Source organism: Ictidomys tridecemlineatus, chromosome 1 (genome assembly GCF_052094955.1).
Source record: "Ictidomys tridecemlineatus isolate mIctTri1 chromosome 1, mIctTri1.hap1, whole genome shotgun sequence".
Lineage (NCBI taxonomy): Eukaryota > Metazoa > Chordata > Mammalia > Rodentia > Sciuridae > Ictidomys > Ictidomys tridecemlineatus.
In genome coordinates, this window is record NC_135477.1 from 88,060,466 (window position 1) to 88,084,304 (window position 23,839).

Sequence of the window (23,839 nt, forward strand, 5' to 3'; positions counted from 1 at the left end):
ATATTTCTTTTCCAGTCAATCAAGATAATCAAGGTTTGGCTAAAGCCAACAAATGTTGCAGTTGGCTTGTATCCTGCCACCTCTGTTCAGAGAGGTCATGTCAGTATCTTGAAATCAATCACAGTAGTAGTATTTACAATGCAGAAATCAGCAAAAGTCACAAATCAGAGGTTCCCCTCCCTTTTGAAGAGTATTTAAGCACTTTCCAGCACATCAGTCTTAACAGTTATTATATTCTTTTAAAATATAATTCCTCATTATTCATAAAGATATAAAAATTTTTAAATTTTCTCAAATTAGTTTAGAGTAATGGAAATGTTACACTTTCATGGCGAAGGAATAAGTATACGGAGGCCCTATCCACAAATAATTCTTCTTATTAGGGAATTGTGGTCTATTCAAAAATTGCTTAAAATTTGGATTTTTTTCTAAAATCACAGTATCCTATTTATAACTCAATCTATGCTTATGAAGCCAAATATTTAAACTTCAGATGGAAACTCACAAATTTTAATTATCTATCAAGAATTTTTGATTTAATGACAAAAAGTTAATTTTGGAAAGTACGAAATAAAACAATTTTATAAGGTGGACTCATTTATTTGACACATTAAAATATGCAAATAAAAATGTATGCAACTTAATAAAAGAATCACATTCTTATACTTCTTGAACACAGCAGTGGTCAAAAATAATGAATTATAGAATGGACCCTGCACAGAAAAGTTTCAGGCTTCTAACTTCACTGAATCCAGTACTAAACGTGCTTCTTTATATTCCTCAGCTTCTTCCAAGTCTTTTTCAGTTTCCTGAAATGAAATACAGTAAAAAATTAGGCTTATTCCTCTCAAATTTCATTACTTTGTTATTTATTCAAATATTCCACACCCTTCATAAAAAGCGTAAAAATTAAAGAAAAATGATACCAATTCTCTTCTAAATATATCACAGTTCTGTTCTTTTTATAACAAGGAAAGAGAAGAAATAAAAGCTTGGTGTTCTTCCACTATAAATTCTCATTTATTTTAATTTTATTTTATTTGGTGGTGGTACCAGGGATTGAACTCAGGGGCACTCAACATGAGCCTTACAGGCGTGTGCCACTGTGCCTGACCTAGTCTCATTTAATAATACAGTTATCATAAAAAAAACTATCATAATTAAATAAAAACTCAGAAAATTTAAAAGAAAAATTTTACTCTCATTTTGTTATTACATCATTGTGCAAAAGAGATTCTTATTAAAAATGGATTAAAAGCCAAAAAGGAGGGATTTTTAATGTGCTACAAATATGATAACATTCAGGCCAAAATAATTCTCCAACTACTCACAATAGTAAAGACAGCTACTGGTTTGTCACATCAGAGTTAAATACAACATTTGAATTAGAAAAGTAATTACTTGTTAATGAAAATTACATATCTCACACTAAAGGAAACAAAATACATCTTTCATCTTTTCATATTTAAAGATTGAGTTTTTCCAAGATACTGACATATAGGACATTTTTACTGATATATTATAATGATAACAGACAAATGAAACAATATTGTCTGAATTATACATTGGAAATTTTTTTTTTTAATTTTAAAATGAAACTACGGTCAACAATTCATGTCAGGTCAATAAAAGATGGAGATTTTTGGTTATTATAGAAAAGAGGCAATAAAATATATATTTAATATAAAAATTTAAAGTAAATGAGTGAAAATCCGCTTAGCTTAGCTTAGAGATAAGAATTTCTTAAACTTGTACATTACACCTTAAATATGTTTATATTCTGTCAGTAAATATAAGCTTGCATAGGATAGAGATACTGTTGAACATATCCTCAGATACAAATACATTATCCAAAGACATTTTTTTTCTAAGAAAATTTTATATTATTTTCTCAGCTACAGCATTTAATGGTTAGGAATACAAATGGTGTTTTTTACGTAGTATTTTAACACTAATCATTTCCTGCTTTCTCTGTGGTAAGAATTATCCTGCCTTTAAAAAGTTTTTATAGATAACTATGGAGTTTTGTGCTCAAACTACTGTGAAATGTAAACTTTTTTCTTTTTTGTTTTTCTATAGAGTTAGTCCTAATTTTTTTGGCAAACAAATTTCATTCTCTTTCAAATCATACTGAAAAAGCCTTATTTTTGTCATATAAGGGTAAAACTATGAATCAGGAAAAAAGTTATTAGTTCAAGAAATACAAACATAAAATTAGTAAAGGAAATGACAGAATTCATCAATCATCAAACAGCAACAACAATGGCTTGTATATAGTATTATGTTTTTATCTCTATTAAGAAATAACTTTTACTTATAGTTAGAATCATTTATAAACTGAGTTAGCCACTGTATCACAAAGTATTTATACCAATAATATAACAGTGTTACCCACCTCCAAATTTTATTTTTTTCTCTAATTGATTTCAGGTTTGAATCTGAAGGAATTCCAGATCCCTTAAATAAGGGCCCAGATTCACTTGAAACATCGGATCTTTCCAAATTAGAAACAGGCCAGGCAATGGTGGCACACACCCCAAATTCCATTGACTTGGGATGCTGAGGCAGGAAGATCCAAAGTTTGAGGATAGTCTCAATAACTTAATGAGACCCTCAGCAACTTAGCAAGATCCTTTCTCAAGGGCTAGAGTTGTGGCTCTGTAGTAGAGCGCTTGCCTAGCATGCATGAGGCACTGGGTTTGATCTTCAGCACCACATAAAAATAAAATAAAGACATTGTGTCCACCCAAAACACTCACACACACACACACACACACACACACTCTCTCTCTCTCTCTCTCATATATATATATATATATATATGATCCTTTCTGAAAAAAATATAAATAAATAAAATAAAAATTAAATTAAAAGGGCTGGGGATGGAGCTCAGTGGTAGAGTACCCCTAAGGTGAATCCATACTACCACAAAAAGAAAAAAAAAAACGAACTGGTCAACACATCCTTAATATGCCCCCAAAATGGTTTTCTGCATGAAAACCAATTCAAGATATTGTTGGACAATATTAATCTGATGAATACCTGCTATCAAATGCAATTTAATTAAGTTTAAGTAGAATAAACATGCTAGAAAACTACTTTTATTGGAGTCATAACTCAAACACAATTTAAGGTCAACTAATTATTTTAGTAAAGGGTAGGTGAATAAAAATGTTTTCACCTAGCTCTCAGTGTTAAATATTTAAAATTTTGGATATGAATTGGATTGAAATTTTTTAAAATACAAGACAAAGATCTTTACTTACTAAAATCTGCTGAAGATCAGTATATGCAGCTTCTAACCTGCGTTGGCAATCTGGAATCATCATCCGTGACTCTTGAAGGATCTCTGCCTATAATGAGAATTTATGTGTGTTTAGGTTATACCTCAATAAATATCTAATGATTTAGAAGAATCAGAAAAAATTATGTTTATGTTAAATGGCTCAATGTTTTAATTAAATTATTAGAAGTTAGAACTTATACTAAATGTAGGGTGTTTTTTGTTGTTGTTGTTGTTGTAATCACTTTCTCATGGTAAGTGAAAATTAACTGGAAAAGCTTTTCATAGAACATTTATTTTAAAAGGCTATTTAAAATAAACTATTTCCCCTGCTGTCACAAAGCACCTTTATCCAAAATGGGATCAGCTGGTTATATAAATATCTCCTGCATCTTTTGAGTAATAAAGAAAAACAGTGTTCAGATAATATCACATGGAGATAATTACTGCATGAAAAAAGTTATTGAGTTATTGATCACATCGTGTGCACCCTGCAGGAGGTTCTCACTGAAAGACAGAGGTAAAGAAAAATGAAAAGCAAAGACCAGCAGGTTCATATTTTTGATGCTTATCATGCATAAAAAGTTATTACTTATCCTTGTGCTTCATTTTAGTAGAAAGATTATTCTCCCCATGCAGTTTGAGCCAAATTACCAGTGTGGCACCCCTCTGAAATCTGAACTTGCCTACTTCCCCTGACGACAAACACTACAGAATTAAACACAGGAATATTTATTCCAGAGGATATTTTTGGGCTTAAAATTCATCATTCAAAACTGGACTATAACATATTAAATTACAAAGGAAAAAAATCAAATCAATGACAGGAAAACCCAATAATTAAGTTAATGTCAAGTGTTGGGCCTAAAATAAAATGTTTAAAAAAATGTAGTAGGAAGCTTTATTTCCCTAGACTATTCCCCAAAAGAGACATAGATATTAATTTAACATTTATTCCCCCAAATTAGTGTTTGGTTAAATACAGAGACATGGGTTAAAAATCTAAACTTTTACTGAGTTATAATCTAGCTCATATAAAATAAAAAGGAAAGATATAATCTCATGGTAATAATACTGAATTTTCATAGAAATTAATTAATTCCAGTACCTTCATTCATTCCCTAATAGCTCATACTGTAAATAAAAAACAGAATTATAATATACAAGGACATTCCCCACCCATTCTATTTTTTTTTAGGTAGAATCTTATTGCTGAATTTTTAACTCTTTTATTAATAAAGCATAGGTTGAAAATTTCAAACAGGATCATGACTTTACTTTCAGAGCTAATCTTGCTATACCTAGACATTTGTAATCACCAAGTTATTTTTGCATATCTGATTAGTTTGAATAAGAAAAGTCAGTGGCAGGAACATTTCATATTTCTTTTTCTATGAAATGCCTTCAGAATACCTCATAGGAATTAACACAAAGAATTAGGTCAAATCCATGATAAGTTAAAATATATACTCATTAAATTTTTGTGAAAGCTTTAATGTTACTGAAATGCACTTTAGGCAATGTTATCCAAAATAATTTATACTCATTATTATTCCATTTATTATTATAGTGAATCTTCAATTAGTCTATCAAAAGAGGATTCTGGCTTAAGCAAGGCCTAAATTCAGTGTTCTATATTCCATCCAAATGCATTCAATACATTCAGTTTGAACATACATTTTCTCTGTTGATATACAAAAGTTCTCTGTATATCAACAGGTACCACATCTGCAGATTCAATCAAGAGTGGGTAGGAAACATATTTTAACTACATCTGTACTGAATATATAGACTTTTTGTCATTACTCCCTACACAGTACAATATAACAACTACTAACATAGCATTTACATTTATTAGGTATTATAAGTAATGTGCATAGTAAACATGAGAATGTGCACAGATTTTATGCAAAATACTAGGACATTATGAACAAAGGACTTAAGCATCCATGAATTTGGGTATCCACAGGAGGATCCCAGAATCAACCCCTTGACCAAACCAAAGGATGATCACATTCATGCAAGATGACAAAACAGGGAAAACAAAGATGAAAAAGAGAAGGTCTCTGTTCTCTAATTCAGTATAGGAACATAACCATGAAAATGAACATATGACATTGCATCAAGAAGACCAAGCTAAAGAAAGCCAAAAAAAAAAAAATAGCAATAAATTATTATACTTTCCCTTGTGGTAATGGGTTATAACTATCAGAAATAATTTTTTATTTGTTCTTTTAAGATATACATGAGAGCAGAGTGTATTTTGACATATTATACATACATAATTATAACTTATTCTAATTAGAATCCTATTCTTGTGGTTGTACATGATGTGTGTTTCACTGGTGGTGTATTCATATACAAACATAGGAAAGTTATGTCTGATTCACTGTACTGTCTTTCCTATTCCCATCCCTGCTCCCTTCCCTTCATTCCCCTTTGTCTACTCCAATAAACTTCTATTCTTACCCCCACTCTCTGCTCCTTATTATGTGTTAGTATATGTTAGTATCCACAAATAATATTACTAACATTAGTACATTCAGCCAGGTTTTGGGGGTCTGGCTTATTTTACTTAACATGATAGTCTTCAGATCTATCCATTTACTCTCAAAAATCCTAAAGTCATTATTTTTTTGGCTGAGTAATATTCCATTGAGTATATATACACCATATTTTCTTTATCCATCCATCTGTTGAAGGGCACATAGGTTGGTTACACAGCTTAGCTATTGTGAATTGAGATACTATAAATACTGATGTAGTTGCATCATTATAGTATGCTGATTTTTAAGTCCTTTGGGTATGTACTAAGGAGTGGGATAACTGGGTCAAATGCTGGTTCCATCCCAAGTTTTCTAAGGAATCTCCATACTGCTTTCCATGATGGTTGCATGAATTTGCAATCCCACCAGCAATATATGAGTGTACCTTTTCCCCACATCCTCGCCAACATTTATTGTTACTTGTATTCTTGATAATTACCAATCTGACTGGAGTGGAGATAGAATCTCAGTGTAGTTTTAATTTGCATTTCTCTAATTGCTAAAGATGTTGAACACTTTTTCATATACTTTTTTGATCATTCGTATTTTTTTTCTGTGAAGTGTCTGTTCAGTACCTTTGCCCATTTATTGATTGGGTTATTTATATATTTGGCGTTAAGTTTTTTGAGTTCTTTGTATAACCTGGAGATTAATGCTGTATCTGAGGTGGAGGTGGTAAAGACTGTCTCCCATTCCATAGGCTCTCTCAGTTCACATTCTTGACTGTTTCCTTTCTGTGAAGAAACTTTTTAGTTTGATACCATCCCATTTATTGATTCTTGATTTCACTTCTTGTACTTTAGGAGTTTAGTTGAGGAAGTTGCTTCTTAAGCTGTCATGACAGAAAGTTGGGCCTACATTTTATCAAAAATAATTTTAAAAAATAGTATATGAGGTATTATCCAGAGAAGACACCCCCCAAAACACTGAATTTGACCAAAGAAATATTATTTTTCAAAGTGTTTACCTTGGTAGGTAGCAATTATCTTTAAAATATCTGAATAAACTATTAGTTTATTCTAATGCTGTCTGAGGTAAACTCAGGATCTTAGCACAGATTGGGAGGAAAAGGGAACTTAGGGGGATACAACAGGCTACAGTTCCGTTGATAACTAATTTTTTTAAAAAAAAAAGATATGAATTTTTAAGGTAATTATTCAAATAAAATGGAAGTTGGGGTGGTTAGGTTACAACAATAAACAATCTGTTGAACCAAAATTCCAGTCACTTTCCTTTATGGTTAAATGTACATAAATCAGAAAGAAAATGTTCTTATTGAAGGACTTTCATTTTTTTCAAAATAAAGAATTCTGTGAAATAATATGACTAACTTCAAGCTCTTTGGCTACTGCCTAATTGGGATAAGGTTTCTAGCTTTTTTAATATTTCATAACATTCACCGGGTACTGGCTATACCTATAGCTATAAAAAAAATCTATAGATACTCTTGCAGCACATGATCTGGATTGATGCTGTGGCTATAAAGGATGTTGTAAAGGCAACTGGAAATTTTCAGTGGCACCTGAGGATTCCACGGTAGTATTGGGTCAGTGTCAGCTGCCTGACTTTAAGGCTGATATATGATAAAATATGAGAATGCCCTTGTGTGTAGTATGCACTGCAGCATTTGGAATGTTTCTTTGGTGGGGAATGAAGTTGAGTATCTTTTTATATGATTATTGTTCATTTTCATTTATTTTATTATAACGTTCCTATTGACATTCATGACCCATCTTTCTATTTTTTTTCTTACTGATGCAAATAAATTCTTTGGAAATTAGCCTTTCATTAGTTATATGTATTGCAAATATCCCCACTTAAAGTGTACAAATAAATTTATTCATCCTTTCCTAAACAAATAAACAAACAAACAGAAAAACTATAGGCTCTCCAATATTGGATATCAGCTTCTCCTGGAAAAAATGGTAATCACATTAGTTTATCTGACTGAGTTCTAGAGTCATCCACAGATTATTAAAACAATGGTTAAGTCTTGTCTTTTACATGTGGTAAAATGATATTGTGTTCATTTGACTTGTGTTTGAGGTTATTGCTGAATGGTTACAATTATAAGAATCCTATTAGTCAAAAATTATTTGGACCCTTAAGTTCTAATATATCAATAATTACTTCATACGTAAACAGTATTAATATACCAGTTTAAAGATAGCATAAGTTCCAGTCAGTAAATCGCTATCTATAAGAAAGTCACTGCAAACATCAAACTTCAAACTCACTTCTAACAGAAAATTGACAAAATTCAACACTCATTCATGGCAAAAATACTCAGCAAACTAGGAATAGAAGGGAACTTCCTCAACTAGATAAATATTATGTATAAGAAATGTACAGCTAACATATTTAATGGTAAAGACAATGAAAAATTGGAAACAATGTAAGGATGCCTACTCTCACTACTCTTATTTAGTATAGTTTTTTAAGTTGTAGCCAGTGCAATAAGGTAAGAAAAAGAAATAGGCATATGTATCTGAAAAGAATAAAGCTGCTCCTCTTTGCAAATGACATGATTGAAAGAAATAAGAAGGAATCTACAAAAACCAAAAACAAAAACAAAAAACCCTCTGGAATTAATAACTGAGATCACTAAAGTCACAAGATACACACACACACACATACACACACAAATAAAGTATGTGAAAATAAAAATGGTATTGTTTCTAGTTTTAAACAGCTCCAAAGAAAATGAGATACTTCAGTATAAATCTATGACAGATAAAGGATCTGTATGCTCAAATTACAAAATGTTTATGGATAAAATCCAACCTAAATAAACTGGAGGGACTTGCCATGCTTCATTGGCTGGAAATCTCAACAAAGAAGTTAGTTATCTCCAAACTGATACATAGATTTAATATAATTCCTATCAAAAGGTGTTTTATAAAAACAGAGAAGCCTATTTAAAAATATGCAAGGAAAGGCAAAAAACTAGAATCACTAAAACAATTTTTGGAAGAGAGAGAGAGAGAGAGAGAGAGAGAGAGAGAGAGAGAGAGAGAGAGAGAGAGAGAGAGAAGCCAATACTAAGGCTTACTACGTAGTTACAGTACACAGGACAGTGCCATACTGTTAAAGGGATAAAGATGAACAGACCAGAAAAGAGAACACCATAATAGACCTACAAAAATACAATAACTGTTTTGACCAAGATACAACAGTTTACTTCCTTGCTTGCTTATTTATTTATTTATTTTGATACCAGGTATTGAATCAGGAGTACTTAACCACCAAGCCACATCCCTAGCCCTCCTTTTTTTTAAAATTTTGAAACAGGGTCTCACTAAGTTGCTCAGGGCCTTGCTAAGTTGCTGAGGCTGGCTTTGAACTTGTGATTGTTCTGCCTCAGCCCCCTAAGTTGCTGAGACTACAGGCATGCACCACCATACCCAGTTTACAAAAGCAATTTAATGGAGGAAGGACAGCCAATTCAATAACAGGTGCTAGAACAATTGGGCATGCATGGGCAAAAAGATAAACTTCAAACTAAAACACACACCTTACATAAAAATGAACACAAATTGAATCAAAGACTTAAAATTAGACAAAAGACTTAAAATTAAAACACAAAACTATATAATTTTTAGAAAATCAATAGAAAATCTTGAGAACAAAGTATGATTCATAAAAGAAAGTATTGATAAATTGAATGTTCACAAAATTCAAAACTCGTTCGGTGAAAGACTATATCAAGAGGATAGAGGTTAAAAGGTCAGATTATAGATGAATATTTGAAAACCACATATTTGACAAAGAGCATATGCCCAGAATAATAAAAACTTCTTGGTGGGTGCTATGGCACATGCCTGTAATTATAGTAACTTGAGAGGCTAAGGCAGGAGGATCACAAATTTGAGGCCAGCCTCATCAGCTAAGCAAGACTCTCAGCAAATTTAGTGAGACCCTGCCTCAAAATAAAAAATAAAAGGGACAGGAGTGTGGCTCAGTAGTAAAGTAATCCTGGGTTAAATCTCCAGTACCAAAACCAAACAAACAGTCTCAAAACTCTAAAGTAAAAATTCAAAGCATCCAGTGAACAGAAATTCATTGAAGAGAACACATGGGAAGTAAATGTGCATATGGAAAGATCTTTAACTTATTAGCCACTAGGGAAATGCAAATTAAAAGCACAATGAGATATTACCACTCAACTATCACATAGGTGATGGTTCAATACTAAAATCAATAGTGACAACACTGAATGCTGGTAAAGATGTGGAGAAACTGAATCATTCACACACTACAGGTAGGAATACAAATGGTATAGCCACATCAGAAAAGAGTTTGGCAGTTTCTTTTAAAACAAACAAACAAAAATATACTACTATGGCCTAGCAATTGCACTCCTGGGCATTTTTGTAGAGAAATAAAACTTATCTTCTATTCTAGTCAAAATTGTATATAAATGTTCACAGTAGATTTTTCATAATAGTCAAAACCTAGAAATAACTTAAATGTTTCTCAATGGTCAAACTATGGTATATTCATATCATGAAATACTACTCAGCAATAAAAAGGAACAAACTATTCAATAACTTCAAAAGACCTCAGGGGAATTGTGCTAAGAGGAAAAAGTCAATTTAAAAAGTTTACATAATGTATGGTTCCAATATAAGTGATATGACATTGCTGAAATAGTGCAATTATATAGGGTTTGGGGCTAGAGAACATGAGAACAGTTATAAAGTTGTAGCATGAAGGAGCCTGGTGAAATTTCATCTTGATTTTGATGGTATTTACATATGCTACACATGTGATAGAACTCCATAGAAATAAATATACATACAAACATGCAAATGAGTTCATATATAGCTAGTGAAATATAACATCAACTTCATGGTTTGGATACTGTATTATAATTACACAAGATGTCAAAGTTAGGAGAAGAAAAACAATTAGAAGAAAGGTGAATGGTGTGTAAGGCCTTCTCAAATATTTTTTGTAACTTCCTGAGAATCTATAACAAAAAAGAAGCAAGTGTACTAACAGAATAGAACACTGTTTATAAACTTGAGCATATATACCAAGAGAGAAAAATATTTTCATGCATGACTGAAAATTATTTTCCATAATATTTTTATTATTGATTAAAAGAAAGTCTTGATATTTCTTGCAAAAACCTTGTGAGACCTTTAGTAAATTTTTCTTTGTCCACTGAGTTCTCCTAATATTAACCATATATTTAATGAAAAAATTTTCTCTTATATTGAGGAAAAAAATAGAAACATCTACTTGTAAACTTATATTTCAAATGAGTCAGAAAAAATGTGTTCATCTTTCTTGTAAAGACAAATTTTACATCAATGGAATTAATGCACATATAATAACTGCAAAGTTTTTGTGAGGAGCCTTTGTCCCCAAATTATGCCAGTCCTCATTGCAGCAACACCTAGGAAAAGGATGAGTCATGCCTCAGAAGAAATAACAGAGATATGTTTGACTGAATGCTATTACTGCCAAGCATTTCTGTTCCAGGACATTAAAAAACAAACAAAACAAACAAACAAACCAGAATATCTCCCTTACTAAAGACAAAAGCCTCTGTGTCTGTCTTTAATTAGGGACTGGGACAATGGAGAAGAGGAGGGACATCAGTAGCAGATGGCTAAAATCAACTGGGGCAATACATGAATGTTGTGTTAACTTGTTTTGCCAGAAAAGAGGTAGGCAGTAGAATAAATCTTTGATTGAGTGTTGTTTTGGCCTCTGAGGTTCCTAAAACTTCTGCCTAGTTACTTCATTAAAAGAATGAAAATAAGACCTAGTCCACTTGAAGTGGCAACCCACTTCAAGTAAGAAGTTTGATAGAGGGCAACAGAATTATATGGGCTTATTATAAAACAGGGCCAGTAGGAAAGCCAGAGAAAATAGACCCATGCGAGAGAAGAGCCAAGGCAGTGAACAGCGACCGAAGATGGCATTTAGCTCAGAGGAGGAAGATATCCAGAAATGTGCAAAAAGTCCACAAAATACAGTGCTTAAATTCCTTAATACTTTCTAAGAGTCACAGCAAATGTCAAGAAAAACATATTGACCTTAAAACTTCTGGACAAATCAGGAACAGAGCATTCTCACGACACCCATTGTATATAATGAAAAGCATGGAATGCCCATAATACAGCTAAACCAAGGAAAGGAAATTAAGCAAAACATGGGAAAGGTTGGGCTAAAAACAAATTTTCAGGAGACAAAACTGCAACTGGTAATGGTATACCAGTTGGTAATAGCAGCAAAATAGAAAAATCTATTGTTTTGTAACCAGATATGGGATGATATTTTTGAATGTTAAGTACTAGGTTGATTAAGAATCTAACAAATGCTATAAACCATAACCACTGTGACAAGAGAATTTTAACACTGTTGGGTGTAAAGAGGACTAAAGAACTGAATTATTTTTCTGTCTACAGGTGCATATGTACTCAATGAAAAAACCAGTATGTAATTTTTTGTTGTTGTTGTTTTGTTTTTGTTTTTGGTGCTGGGGATTGAACCTAGGGGTGCTTTACCTGAGCTATGTCCCCAGCATTTTTACTTTTTTATTTTAACATAGTGTCTAAGTTGCTGAGGCTGGCCTCAAACTTGTCTTCCAAGTCACTGGGATTACAGTCATGTGCCACCATACCTGGCCTGTGGCTAACATTTTTAAGTAACAGTGAGAACACAGTATTGAATAATTAAGCCTTACTTACAAAGTAGTGGTTTTATTATAAAATGGTAAGTAATATAAATTAAACAGGTTCTATGATAAACTGTGAATTATTTGTAGAATTTTACTTTAGAAAGGTACAAACACATTTATTCCCCATTCCATGTAACTTAAAACTTCCCTTCTATCTCTAAGGCTACTATTTTAGACTGTTTTTATTATACTTTATAGTTAATTTGCTCCTTAAATTGCTAGTACTTCTCCTATCCCTTTTCCCGATACCTTTCCTCTACTCTATTGGTCTTCCGTTTATTGGTTTTCAATTGGTGCATTATAGTTAAACAAAAAAGTGGAATTCACTGTGATATCTTCATACATGTACATAATATAATTTGGTCATATTCATTCTGCCATTCCTCCCTTTTCTGTCAGCCTCGTCTTCCCCCCTGAATCACATTCTTCCACTCTGTTCTCCCTTTTATTTTCATGAGACATCTCCCCACCCTTTTAAATTCTTTCTCTCTCTCTAGCTTCCATATATGAGAGAAGACATTCAATCCTTGACTTGCTGAATTTGGTTTATTTCACTTAGCACAATGCTATCCAGGTCCACCCATTTACCAGCAAATGCCATAATTTCATTCTTGTTTATTGCTGAGTAAAACTCCACTCTGCATACACATCACATTTTCTTTATGCATTCATCTGCTGACAGGCACCTAGGCTGGTTCTGTAACTTGGCTATCGTGAATTTTGCTGCTATAAACACTGGTATTTTAGTTCTTTTGGATAAATACCAAGGAGTGGTATATCTGGGTCATATGGTGGTTCCACTCCTAGTCTTTTGAGGAATGTCCATATTGCTTTCCAAAGTGGTTATACCAATTTGCAGTCCCACCAACAACACAAGTGTACCTTTCCCCCCACATCCTCATTAGAATTTGTTATTTGTATTCTTGGTGAATGACATTTTAACCAGAGTGAGATGAAATCTTAGTATTGATATGCATTTCCCCGATGGCTAAGAATGTTGAACATTTTTCATGTATTTGTTGTCATTTGTATTTCTTCTTTTGAGAAATGGCTATTTAGTTCATTTACCTTTTTATTGATTGGGTTATTTATTTATTTTGGTGTTAAGTTTTTTGAGTTCCTTATATATTCTGGACATTAATGTCCTGTGGGAGGAGTAATCACAAAGATCTTCTCCCATTCTACAGACTCTCTCTTCACCATCTTTATTGGTTCCTTTGCTGTGCAGAATTTTTAAATTTGAAATCATCCTACTTATTGATTCTTATATACACACACACAGAGTTTATTTTTATGTGGTGCTCAGAATTGAACTCAGTGCCTCACACATGCTAGGCAAGCACTCTATCACTGAGCCACAACCCCAGCCCTACTTATTAATTCTTGCTTTTATTTATTTTAAAACCAGTGATGAAAAGAGCAGGGCAAAGAAAAAAATGAGGCCATCAGCTTTATAATTACAAATATAAGTCTAGTGCTGAGGCTGGAGCTCAGTGGTAGAGCACTTGCCTATCATATATGAAGTCCTGGTTTCAATCCCCAGCACCATATAAAATAAATAAAATAAAATAAAGGTACTGTGTTCATCTACAACAAAAAAATATTAAAAGAAAAAATAAGTCTAATAGGGTCCAAAAAGGACTTGGATAAAATAAAGGTATGTACTATGTCATTTTTTCTCACTAGATGTGGGAAAACGATAGAGGACATTGAAGTGAGGGGTATAATAGTAGTATATACAATCATTTTAAGAATCAAAAAGTTACATTTCATAGGTAATTCCACATGAAAAGCAGTTAGTTCATAAAGTTCAACATACTGGGGACATTCTGTGTCTATAAGTTTATTTACTAAACCTCCTTCAATTTGGAAATAATGGACACACTAATATCCTTTACATATGAAGAAATGCTATCCATACATAGAGGAAGTCAGGCTCTTCTTCCAGTTCAAGAAAATAAGAAAGTTCTCTTCCTGGATAACCAAGGAAAATCCATTTTAAGTGATAAATTTTGATTAAATATGAGTTAAGGGCATTATTACCATCTGGAACATATTTACATAGTAAAAACTAAAGTTTTAACACATTATCTGTAGAAGATATTTCAGACTCTCCTTTTTTGAGCATCATCTAGATTGTCTTTTGACAATTGTTTTATTGTCTTTTTAAATACTGTGCTTAGACCAGTGCTTGGCACATAGTAGGTGTTCAATAAATTTTATTGAAGTGAACAAATAAATGGGCATAAAATGGCATATATTAAGGTCTATGAGATGGTACAAGAATACCCAGAGAGGAATTGTATAAAAGTATACATGTGGAAAGAGATAGGTTCAACAAAGCAAACTGGAAAATAATGATAGTTAAACATGAGAAAAATCAGAAGGCTGTTCTATCAAATTTGCCCATATAAAAGAATAGGTGTAGTGGTGCATACCTGCAATCCCAGCAACAACAGAGGCTGAGGCAGGAGGATTACAAGTTTGAGGCTACCCTCAGCAACTCAGAAGGCCCTGTCTCAAAATAAAAAATAAAAAGGGCTAGGGATGTTGCTCAGTGGTTAAGTACCCCTGGGTTCAATCCCCAGTACCAAACAAAACAAAACAAAACAAAACAAAACAAACAAACAAAAAAAAAACAATGAAAAAAGCCCCAATATTTCAAGGAGAAAGTGGTTACTTGTATCAAATACTGTTGAGGTACGAAAGATGAGAACAAAGAAATGATAACATCACTGACAGTTACATAACCAGGGCTAACGCACACAATCCTCTCTCATAGGAAGGAAGGTATTATGGGTACAGATGCAGGTAGAATGATAGATTTTGTGGTGGAAACACAAGGAAGTTCTCTGACAGCTTTTATTTTTTCAAGAAATTACAAAACAAGTGTCTGCTGAGGGTAAACATTCAATAAATGCTTCAATGGTAATACAGAAGGTGCTATAGAAGCATAAGGGATGGACCCTTTTCTGTGTAGAGGTGGATATAGAGGAGGCTTATAGGAAGAAACAGGAATTAATCTGGAGAGAATAGGTTAAAAAAGGAGAAGGGAAAGCATCCCATATATGGGTAACATTTTAGAGGCAAAGAAGAAAGGGCATATTTAGGAAATGAAAAGGCAGACACCTAAGAGGTCCGGGTAGGGACTGATGAAAGTTGAGGTTAAAGAGATAAGCAGATGACAAAATCAAGACACGAAGGAGACCAAAATTGGTCATGATACAATCGGAAGTAGTCACTGAGAAATGCAATACATATTTTATTTTGGTGAACTTCCCATCAATTTGGAGAAGATATTTCTAAATTTAAATATGTAAGTATATTTAACATAAGATTAGCCCATTTTTATATTTAACATTTAGAGAGGCCATACAGCTTAGTATACAGTTTCTAGAGCCAGAATGCTTAAGTTCTCAACTATGCTACTTAGCAGCTGTGTGACCTTGGACATTTATTTCACCTGTGTTTAAGTTTCCTTTTCTTTAAGTGAAGGATTTAATGGGAAGAAGTAAATAATAGTACCATCTTAGAGGGCTGCTATAAAGACTATATTAGCTGATATGGTATTCTAAATATGTTAGCTATTACTATTTAAGATACAATTTACCTGCTTTTTAATGGCATAATTTTCACCATCTTCAGCTTTCATTTTTTCAATCTTTTCTTCTTGTTGTTTTGCTTCTTTTTCATACATCACTTTTTCTTTGACCAATCTACAAATAAGCCAAAAATGTTTCAGAGAATTAGCTTCTTCTCTAGAGAATAAACCACACTTAACAAAGAAACAATGTAAATATAAAACGTACTTAAAATACTAACGTTGATGGATTAAATGGGGTGGGAAAAAGGAAAAAATACTTTAGCTATAATGTAAGTATGATCTTTGTGCTCTTAAGCCCTCTATCTAATTAATGCAAGTGCAATCTATCAACGCATGAAATTCTTATTTTTAAAATTAAAAATGTGTTCCACTCTATTCTATTTACAATGTGAAAACAATACTCAAAGTTATTGTGTACTAAAATTTCTGTCTTGATTTGTGTGAGTATACACACACATGTGCTTACTCTGCTAGAGATAGAACTCAGGGGCTTTCATATGCTAGGCAAATGTTCTACCAGTGAACTACATCCCTAGTAAATTTGGTTTGATTTTTGAGGTTAAAAATTATATATTTTAGGGGCTGGGGCTGGGGCTCAGCAGTAGTGCATTTGCCTGGCATGTGTGAGGCACTGGGTTTGATTTTCAGCACTGCATATAAATAAAGTAAAAATAAAGGTCTATCAACAACTAAAAAACAACAACAAAAAACATGTATTTTCTCTGGTTCTTATACCAGCTACAAAAGAATTAACTCAAAATGGATTGAAAATCTAAAGTTAAAAGCTAAAATTATAAAACTCTAGGATGAAAACATAGAGGTAAATCTTGGTGACCCTAGAGTGGGCAACAAGTTTTCGATATGACAGCAAAAGCACAAGCAACAAAAGAAAAAAAAGATAAATTAGCCTTCATCTTTGATTAAAAATTTGTGTGCTTCAAAAAGAACTACAGAATGGAAGCAAATATTTGCAAATCGTACACCTGATAAGGAATTGCATCCAAAATATACAGTTCTCTAAAGAAGATACACAAAGGAGCAATAAGCACGAGTCATTAGTCATGAGTAAAATGCAAATCAAAACCACAGTGAAGTAACACTTCATACCCATTAGGATCAAAAAGTCAGGTAATAAATAACATATGTTGGCAAGGATGCAGATAAACTGAACTATGCAACACTGCCAGCAGCAATGAAAACTAGTGTTGTTGCTTTGAAAAAGTTTGGTGAAGCCTCAAAAAATTAAAGTTATCTAATATCCCAGTAATTCTATTCCTAGATATGTACCATAAAGAAATAAAAACACTTGTCTATATATGTCTACAAAGATTTGCAATAGCATTATGTATAATGGCAAAACATGGAAACAACCCCAAAGTCCATTTCAATGAATGGGTAAAGAAAATGTGATATGTCCATTCAATATTTGGCAATAAACAGGAATAAAATACTAATTTACACTAGAATACAGATGAAGCTGGTAAACATTAGACTACTGTGAAAGAAGATAGTCATGAAAGGCTACTTATTGTATAATACTATTTTATAGAATAAATCCAGAATAGGCAAATATAGAGACAGAAAGTAGATGAATGTTTGCCTGTAATTAGGGAAGATACAGTAACTGGAAAGGGTATGGGTTTTCTTTTTGGAGTGATGAAAATGTTCTAAAACTGATGTGACTGTTGTATAATATAAATATACTAAAAAGTAAAGAATTATAGACTTTAAATGGGTAAGCTGGAGGACGTGAATTATAACTCAATACAACCATGATCAAAAAGGAAAACAAAAGTAAAGTTTGTGATCACAAAGTCAGTGCAGGAGAAAGTTCCAAGTACTGATACCTCAAACACAACAGCTAAACAGGTAAATACTATGTATTGCCATTGTATTTGTAATTTTAAATTACTTTCACAATAATTTAATATTAAGATAAAAAATATATCCTCTGAGATTCGAAGTAAAATAATTGATTCATATCACTACATATACTTGTCTAAAAGTTCCTTTTAAATAATAAGAAACAGTACAGAGAAGGCAAATTGCCAGTCTGCTTACGTGAAATCTAAAGATGGTTCTGACTCACAATATAAAAAACAAAGAAAAGATAGAAAGGGAGAGAATACAGCAGGGGAAAGGGGGGACACAACCTAGCTTTTCTTGAGTGTTTCATTAGGGAACATGGGTCCTGCATTCTCATGGGTCCTACATTCTCATTCTCATTCTCATGCCTCTTTTAAATGGGTAAAATGCTATTCACTTTGCCCCAATTAACATAACTTCCCATTTCCCAAATACTCTGGCCTTAACATTTGGCCTCTAAAAGCATTTGAGTTCTTGATCTTGCATATCATCAATGCAACAATGTTATTTTTGTCTTTATTATCATTATATAATTATGATTCTTATTCAGAGTATCAGGTATACTCAGAATCCACTGGATTAGCAATGAGATTTTCAATACCTGTAAACCTTTTTGGCTATAAAACATCCCTAGTAAGAAAATTGCTGGAACTGGACAGCTATACGAGAGCAGCACAATCCACAACATTCTATCATAATTCAAAAACTTTTTCACAGGCTGGCAAACGTGGTCAGGGAACCAAATCTGGTTTGCTATCTGTCTTTGTATAACCTAAGAAGTATGAATGTTTTTTGCATTTTTAAAGGATTAAAAATTTTGTGAAATGTGAAAATTATTTGGAATTCAAATTTCAGTGTCCATAAAGTTTTAGTGGAACACAGCCATACTCATTCATTTATGTATTGTCTATGACTAGTCATGCAATGACAGCAAAGATGAGTAGCCAAATGGCATGGTATGCGAAACCTAATATTATTTACTCTCTCTGGTCTTGTACACAAAAGGGTTGCTGATTGCTGACTTGGAAGATTGCCACTTAACTCTACTCAACCTCTAACTTTAACTTTTATTACACCACACTGTAGTCAGTTTACTTGCTGGGTCTTGAAGACAGGATGAGGTAATATTCATATTGTATGCCTCATCTTCACATATAACATTCACTATAAACTCAGTGAATAAAAAATTATGTCTAAAATTTCACTATTGCCTTTTAATATTATCAAAGAAATACATGAAACAAGTGTGACAAAAGTGATTCACAATAATTGAGAAATAAGAATAATGTGGTGACTTTTGAGGAAATATATAATGGAAGAGAAGGATTCTATGTGTGGGACCACAGACTATTAATCCCAATCTTCCTACCCCATTGTGCTTGTCTATGGAAAACAGCAGCAACGACTCCAGCAAAATTGAAAAGATACCTAAATATACACCACATCTGACAGGTAAAGGTGTTGAATATTTTCATGGCCTTTGGGATATCAAAACAAATAAAACCGTTTTTAAAAGTTACATTTGGGGGCTTTGGTTATGGTTATGGCTCAGTGGTAGAGCGCTTGCCTGGCATGTGTGAGGCACTGGGTTCGATCCTCAGCACCACATAAAAATAAATAAATAAATAAAAGTCAGTGACTAAAAAATATTTTTTTAAAAAGTCACATTTTGTAAAAAGACCTGGGAAGAAAAAAAATATTTAAAAGCAAAATCATTACTCTAAAAAAGAAAATAAATCACCTAGTTAGTGAGAATCCAATAATGCCAGCATATAAAATTAAAGTGAATAAAATGCTTGGGCAAGATGTAGAATGAGAAACAGAAAAGGGAAACCAATGTATTGATGACAAGTCACATGATATTTAAGAGGTTTATAGTATATATACAACTTGAACTTCACTAGATATTACCAATTTGATTTCCAAAGTGATTTTATCAATTGATATCGAAATTGTAAGGTAGGAATTTTCCTACTTGTTTGGCATCCTGGTGAACTATTGGAATTGTCAGATTATTTAATTATTTAATTGTTTAATTGTCAGAATTATTTCTGACAATTAGAAAAGTGTGAATTGGCATTATATCAAGGTTTGAAATACTAATTTCCCTGGTAAGGTAGAACATCTTTATCTATATTCTTATTAAAATAGTAGTTATATAGATAAGTATTTATTGAATCAATGAATGAATATCTTTTGGTGAACTTTTTTTCCCCTTTCTAAGGAAGGCTAAGATTTAATTAAAAAACTTAAGTATATACAGCTACAATTTTTAAATTTGTTACTAAAATATTTTTCTGTAACATTTTTTTATGTTCCTATAAATATAGAAATATATGAAAGACTATAAAAAACAAAAATTTAAGTCATATTCCCATTGCCCAAATTCCTACTGACCCAAAATGCACATAATTCTAAAATCCAATAAACTATAAAAACAAGGTTTTTATTAAGCTTGACACAATCTTTTTAGCAGCAGTTTCACCTCAATTGACATAAAAATTATAGATTTTATGTATACTACTTAATGTGAATAGTCACATATTTCACTGCAGAACATTATTGTGATTGATAATAGAGTGTTCTTCTAGATGCTATTAGGTAAATGCACAATACCTTTGTAAAATCTAAAAAGAAACTGCAATTCAGAAACACATACGGGTCAAAGGATTTTTGTATATTGGATTATAAACCTGTATTAACATATTAGTATTTTCCATCAGATTTTTTTATCTCAATATGTATGCGTGAAATTTTAATACACATAAAAATAATGGGGATAAGATATCATTTTTAATGTCATTAAATATGCTTTGAAAATATAGCTGTTAGTGGCTGCAAAGGATTTCATGGCACAGATATGAAAGCTTATTTAAGTATTATCCTATTTGATATTTAGGCAATTCCTATGTTATATGCAATACTGTGATGAACATCCCTACCCATGAATTTCATCAACATACAATATTTTCTTATTGAAAATGTTTACAGTATATTACACAACCTGAAATTAGACTAACCCCCTTCCCAACAAACCAATGATCATTTACTAACATTTTTTTTCCTACTAATGTGATAGGCCACTTTGGTCATTCATTATTTGTGAGAAACAAAATACAAATATTAAACAAATCTACCCCTATTTTAGTTCATCATTTGATATTTTAGTTTTATATCTTTTTAGCAAAAGCTCTGATGTGCTTATTAAAAGCTTATGCTAAAAAGATATAGTATAAGAAAAGAGTAGATTTTTTAAAAAGAGAATAAAATTTTCCAGAGCTGTGGGGAAAAAAAAAAAACAAAACGGGATCAATGGAAAACAATCTCATCCATGTACATTAAGAATTTCCAGAGCTCCTAGAAAATTAAAGCTTTTAAAAAGAGAAGAAATAAGTCACCTAGAGAAAAAAGAAGAATCAGATTGACATTATATTTCATATTAATAACATAGATGCCAGGAGACAATGGAGTAATCCTTTCAAAGTTCTGAGAGAAAATGATTTATAACTCTGGATTTACAACTATAATAAAAGGTGATAGAAAAATTCATTAACACATTTAGCAGTTATTTATTGAGGGGCTACTATATGCCAGGTATGATTTTATGTACCAAGGATATAGTAGTGAATAAAACACAAAACTTAACAGTACTTTTTAGTGAGGAAATAAAGACAAAAATAAGAAAAATATATATAGAAAGGTAGAATATGATAAGTACTCTAGAGAAACAGCAATAAGATGATTGGTAATACAGGGGGACTGCAATTTAAAATAAATAATCAGAGAAGGCCTCTTTGAAAAAAGAATATGAGTTAAGATCTGTAAGAGGCAAGAAGTCATGCATATAGCTGATGGAAAAAGTTATGAACCAATGGAACTTTTTAGAGTCATATAAAAATTCAAAAAGTTGGGGCTGGGGATGTGGCTCAAGCGGTAGCGCGCTTGCCTGGCATGCATGCGGCCCGGGTTCGATCCTCAGCACCACATACCAACAGAGGTGTTGTGTCCGCCGAGAACAAAAAATAAATATTAAAAAAAAAAATTCTCTCTCTCTCTCTCCTCTCTCACTCTCTCTTTAAAAAAAAATTTCAAAAAGTTTATCCACTATGCCCCCTGAGAAATTTGCTTTATAATATATCTAGCAAACTGAAAATGAATATCAAGAAGTCATGAGACCAAGAAGCTATGTTTGACATAGAGTAACAGTCAAATGAAGGGGGGTAAAATCCCAAGATCTAAACTGCTATAAGTCTGGAATACAACTGGTCTAAATGGAAATCTTAGTGTGAGCTCATGTGGGAGAATCTTTCAAGAAGAATGGAATAGATTCTAAGGAGAGATAGTGAGTAAGAAGATAGAATATATTACTAGATAAAGAAATAATGCTTTTTTTCCTTTCAATTAAAAAAATAAAAAATTAGGAACTCTAGGAATCCTTCCCAATGATTATGATTGTAAAATGAAGCTACTGATGAAGAAGGAGAATCCATTTAGCCAGAATTTATAAGAAAAAAAATCTACTTTTTTCTTATACTATATCTTTTTAGCATAAGCTTTTAATAAGCATGTCAGAGCTTTTGCTAAAAGATATAAAATTAAAATATCAAATGATGAACTAAAATAGGGGTAGATTTGTTTAATATTTGTATTTTGTTTTTCACAAATAATGAATGATCTTTTAGGCAACACAGGATGCATTGAGAGAAATACAATTCTATATTCTATACCACAAAGTGAAATAATTATAATGCACTTATTCATTTTCAACAGACCTGCAAGCAAAATAAATACCCCCACCTTGTTTAAAATATTTGCATTTTAAAGTTTGTTTATAGGCTAAGCAATGTCTAATAAAAATTTCTCAAAAAAAAAAACATGATGTTTAGTGGCTAACATGACCCCTGGTGAGCAATGAAACTTCAGCATTTCATAAAAATTATAATACCTATGTAACCAATTCCCTGAATTAAAGCCGTGTTTGAAATTCCTGGTATGGTTTCCTTTTTCTTGACAGATGCAGTTCTCTTCTATTGATACAGTTGATAAAAAGCTCTACTATTTCTGAAGAAACTAACAACACTTGAGATTTTTAATGTGTAAAAGATGAAGGAAAAGAATAAATTTTCACTGGGAGCCATTATGAACAGATCTTTGGGGAGTGTATTGCACTTAATACTTGGAATCTTATTTAAGTATTATCCCCATTTTACAGTCTCAATTATGACTTCCCACAATATATTTTTTTAAATCTTTAATTAAAATAGAACTTCATTTTATAACCATAATCATTGGGAAGGATTCCTAGAGTTCCTAATTTTTTATTTTTTTATCATTTTAGAAATGAATAAAATCCAGCGGCTGCATTTCATAAAGGTGGTCAAAAAATTATACTACTAATAAAAATTAATCTGAAGACAGCAACACTAATGAAAATAGGTTGGATAAGTAACTTTTGAGGTTTTATCCTTTCCAATGGCCATAACTAAATCTATTCTCCCCAAACCAGTTGTTTAGTAAAGTTCAACAGTTTTAACTCAAGAAGAGAGTTATGATAATGGCATCTTATGAAGCATTATATATAACAAAATCAGGCAAAAGATTGAATCATTCAAGAAAAGCTAATTAAAATGATTTTTAAAAGCAGCTAACATAGCAGCCACTTACAATAAGCCAAGTAAGCTAAATGTATTGTGTCACTTAATCCTCAAGACAACCCCTACAAAATAGGTACTGTAACCATTCCCCTTTTAGTAATAACTGAATTAAAATTCATGGAGTTTCAGTATCTTGTTCAAATTCTCACAACTACTAAGTGTCAAAGAATTATTTTATTTTAAAATATATAC

General features: G+C 32.1%; 1 protein-coding gene across 1 annotated transcript in view; it reads right to left on the reverse strand.

Annotated features, from left to right (window-relative positions):
* Window positions 1-579: 579 nt before the first annotated feature.
* Tbca (tubulin folding cofactor A) overlaps window positions 580-23,839 on the reverse strand; it is a 64,125-nt gene continuing 40,865 nt past the window's right edge. The window contains exons 2-4 of the mRNA XM_005328984.5: window positions 16,134-16,239; window positions 3,267-3,353; window positions 580-809 (exon numbers count right to left, since the gene is read on the reverse strand). Of these exons, the coding sequence (XP_005329041.2) occupies window positions 729-809; window positions 3,267-3,353; window positions 16,134-16,239 (274 nt within the window). The 3' untranslated portion in view covers window positions 580-728. The remainder of the gene's footprint in view (window positions 810-3,266; window positions 3,354-16,133; window positions 16,240-23,839) is intronic.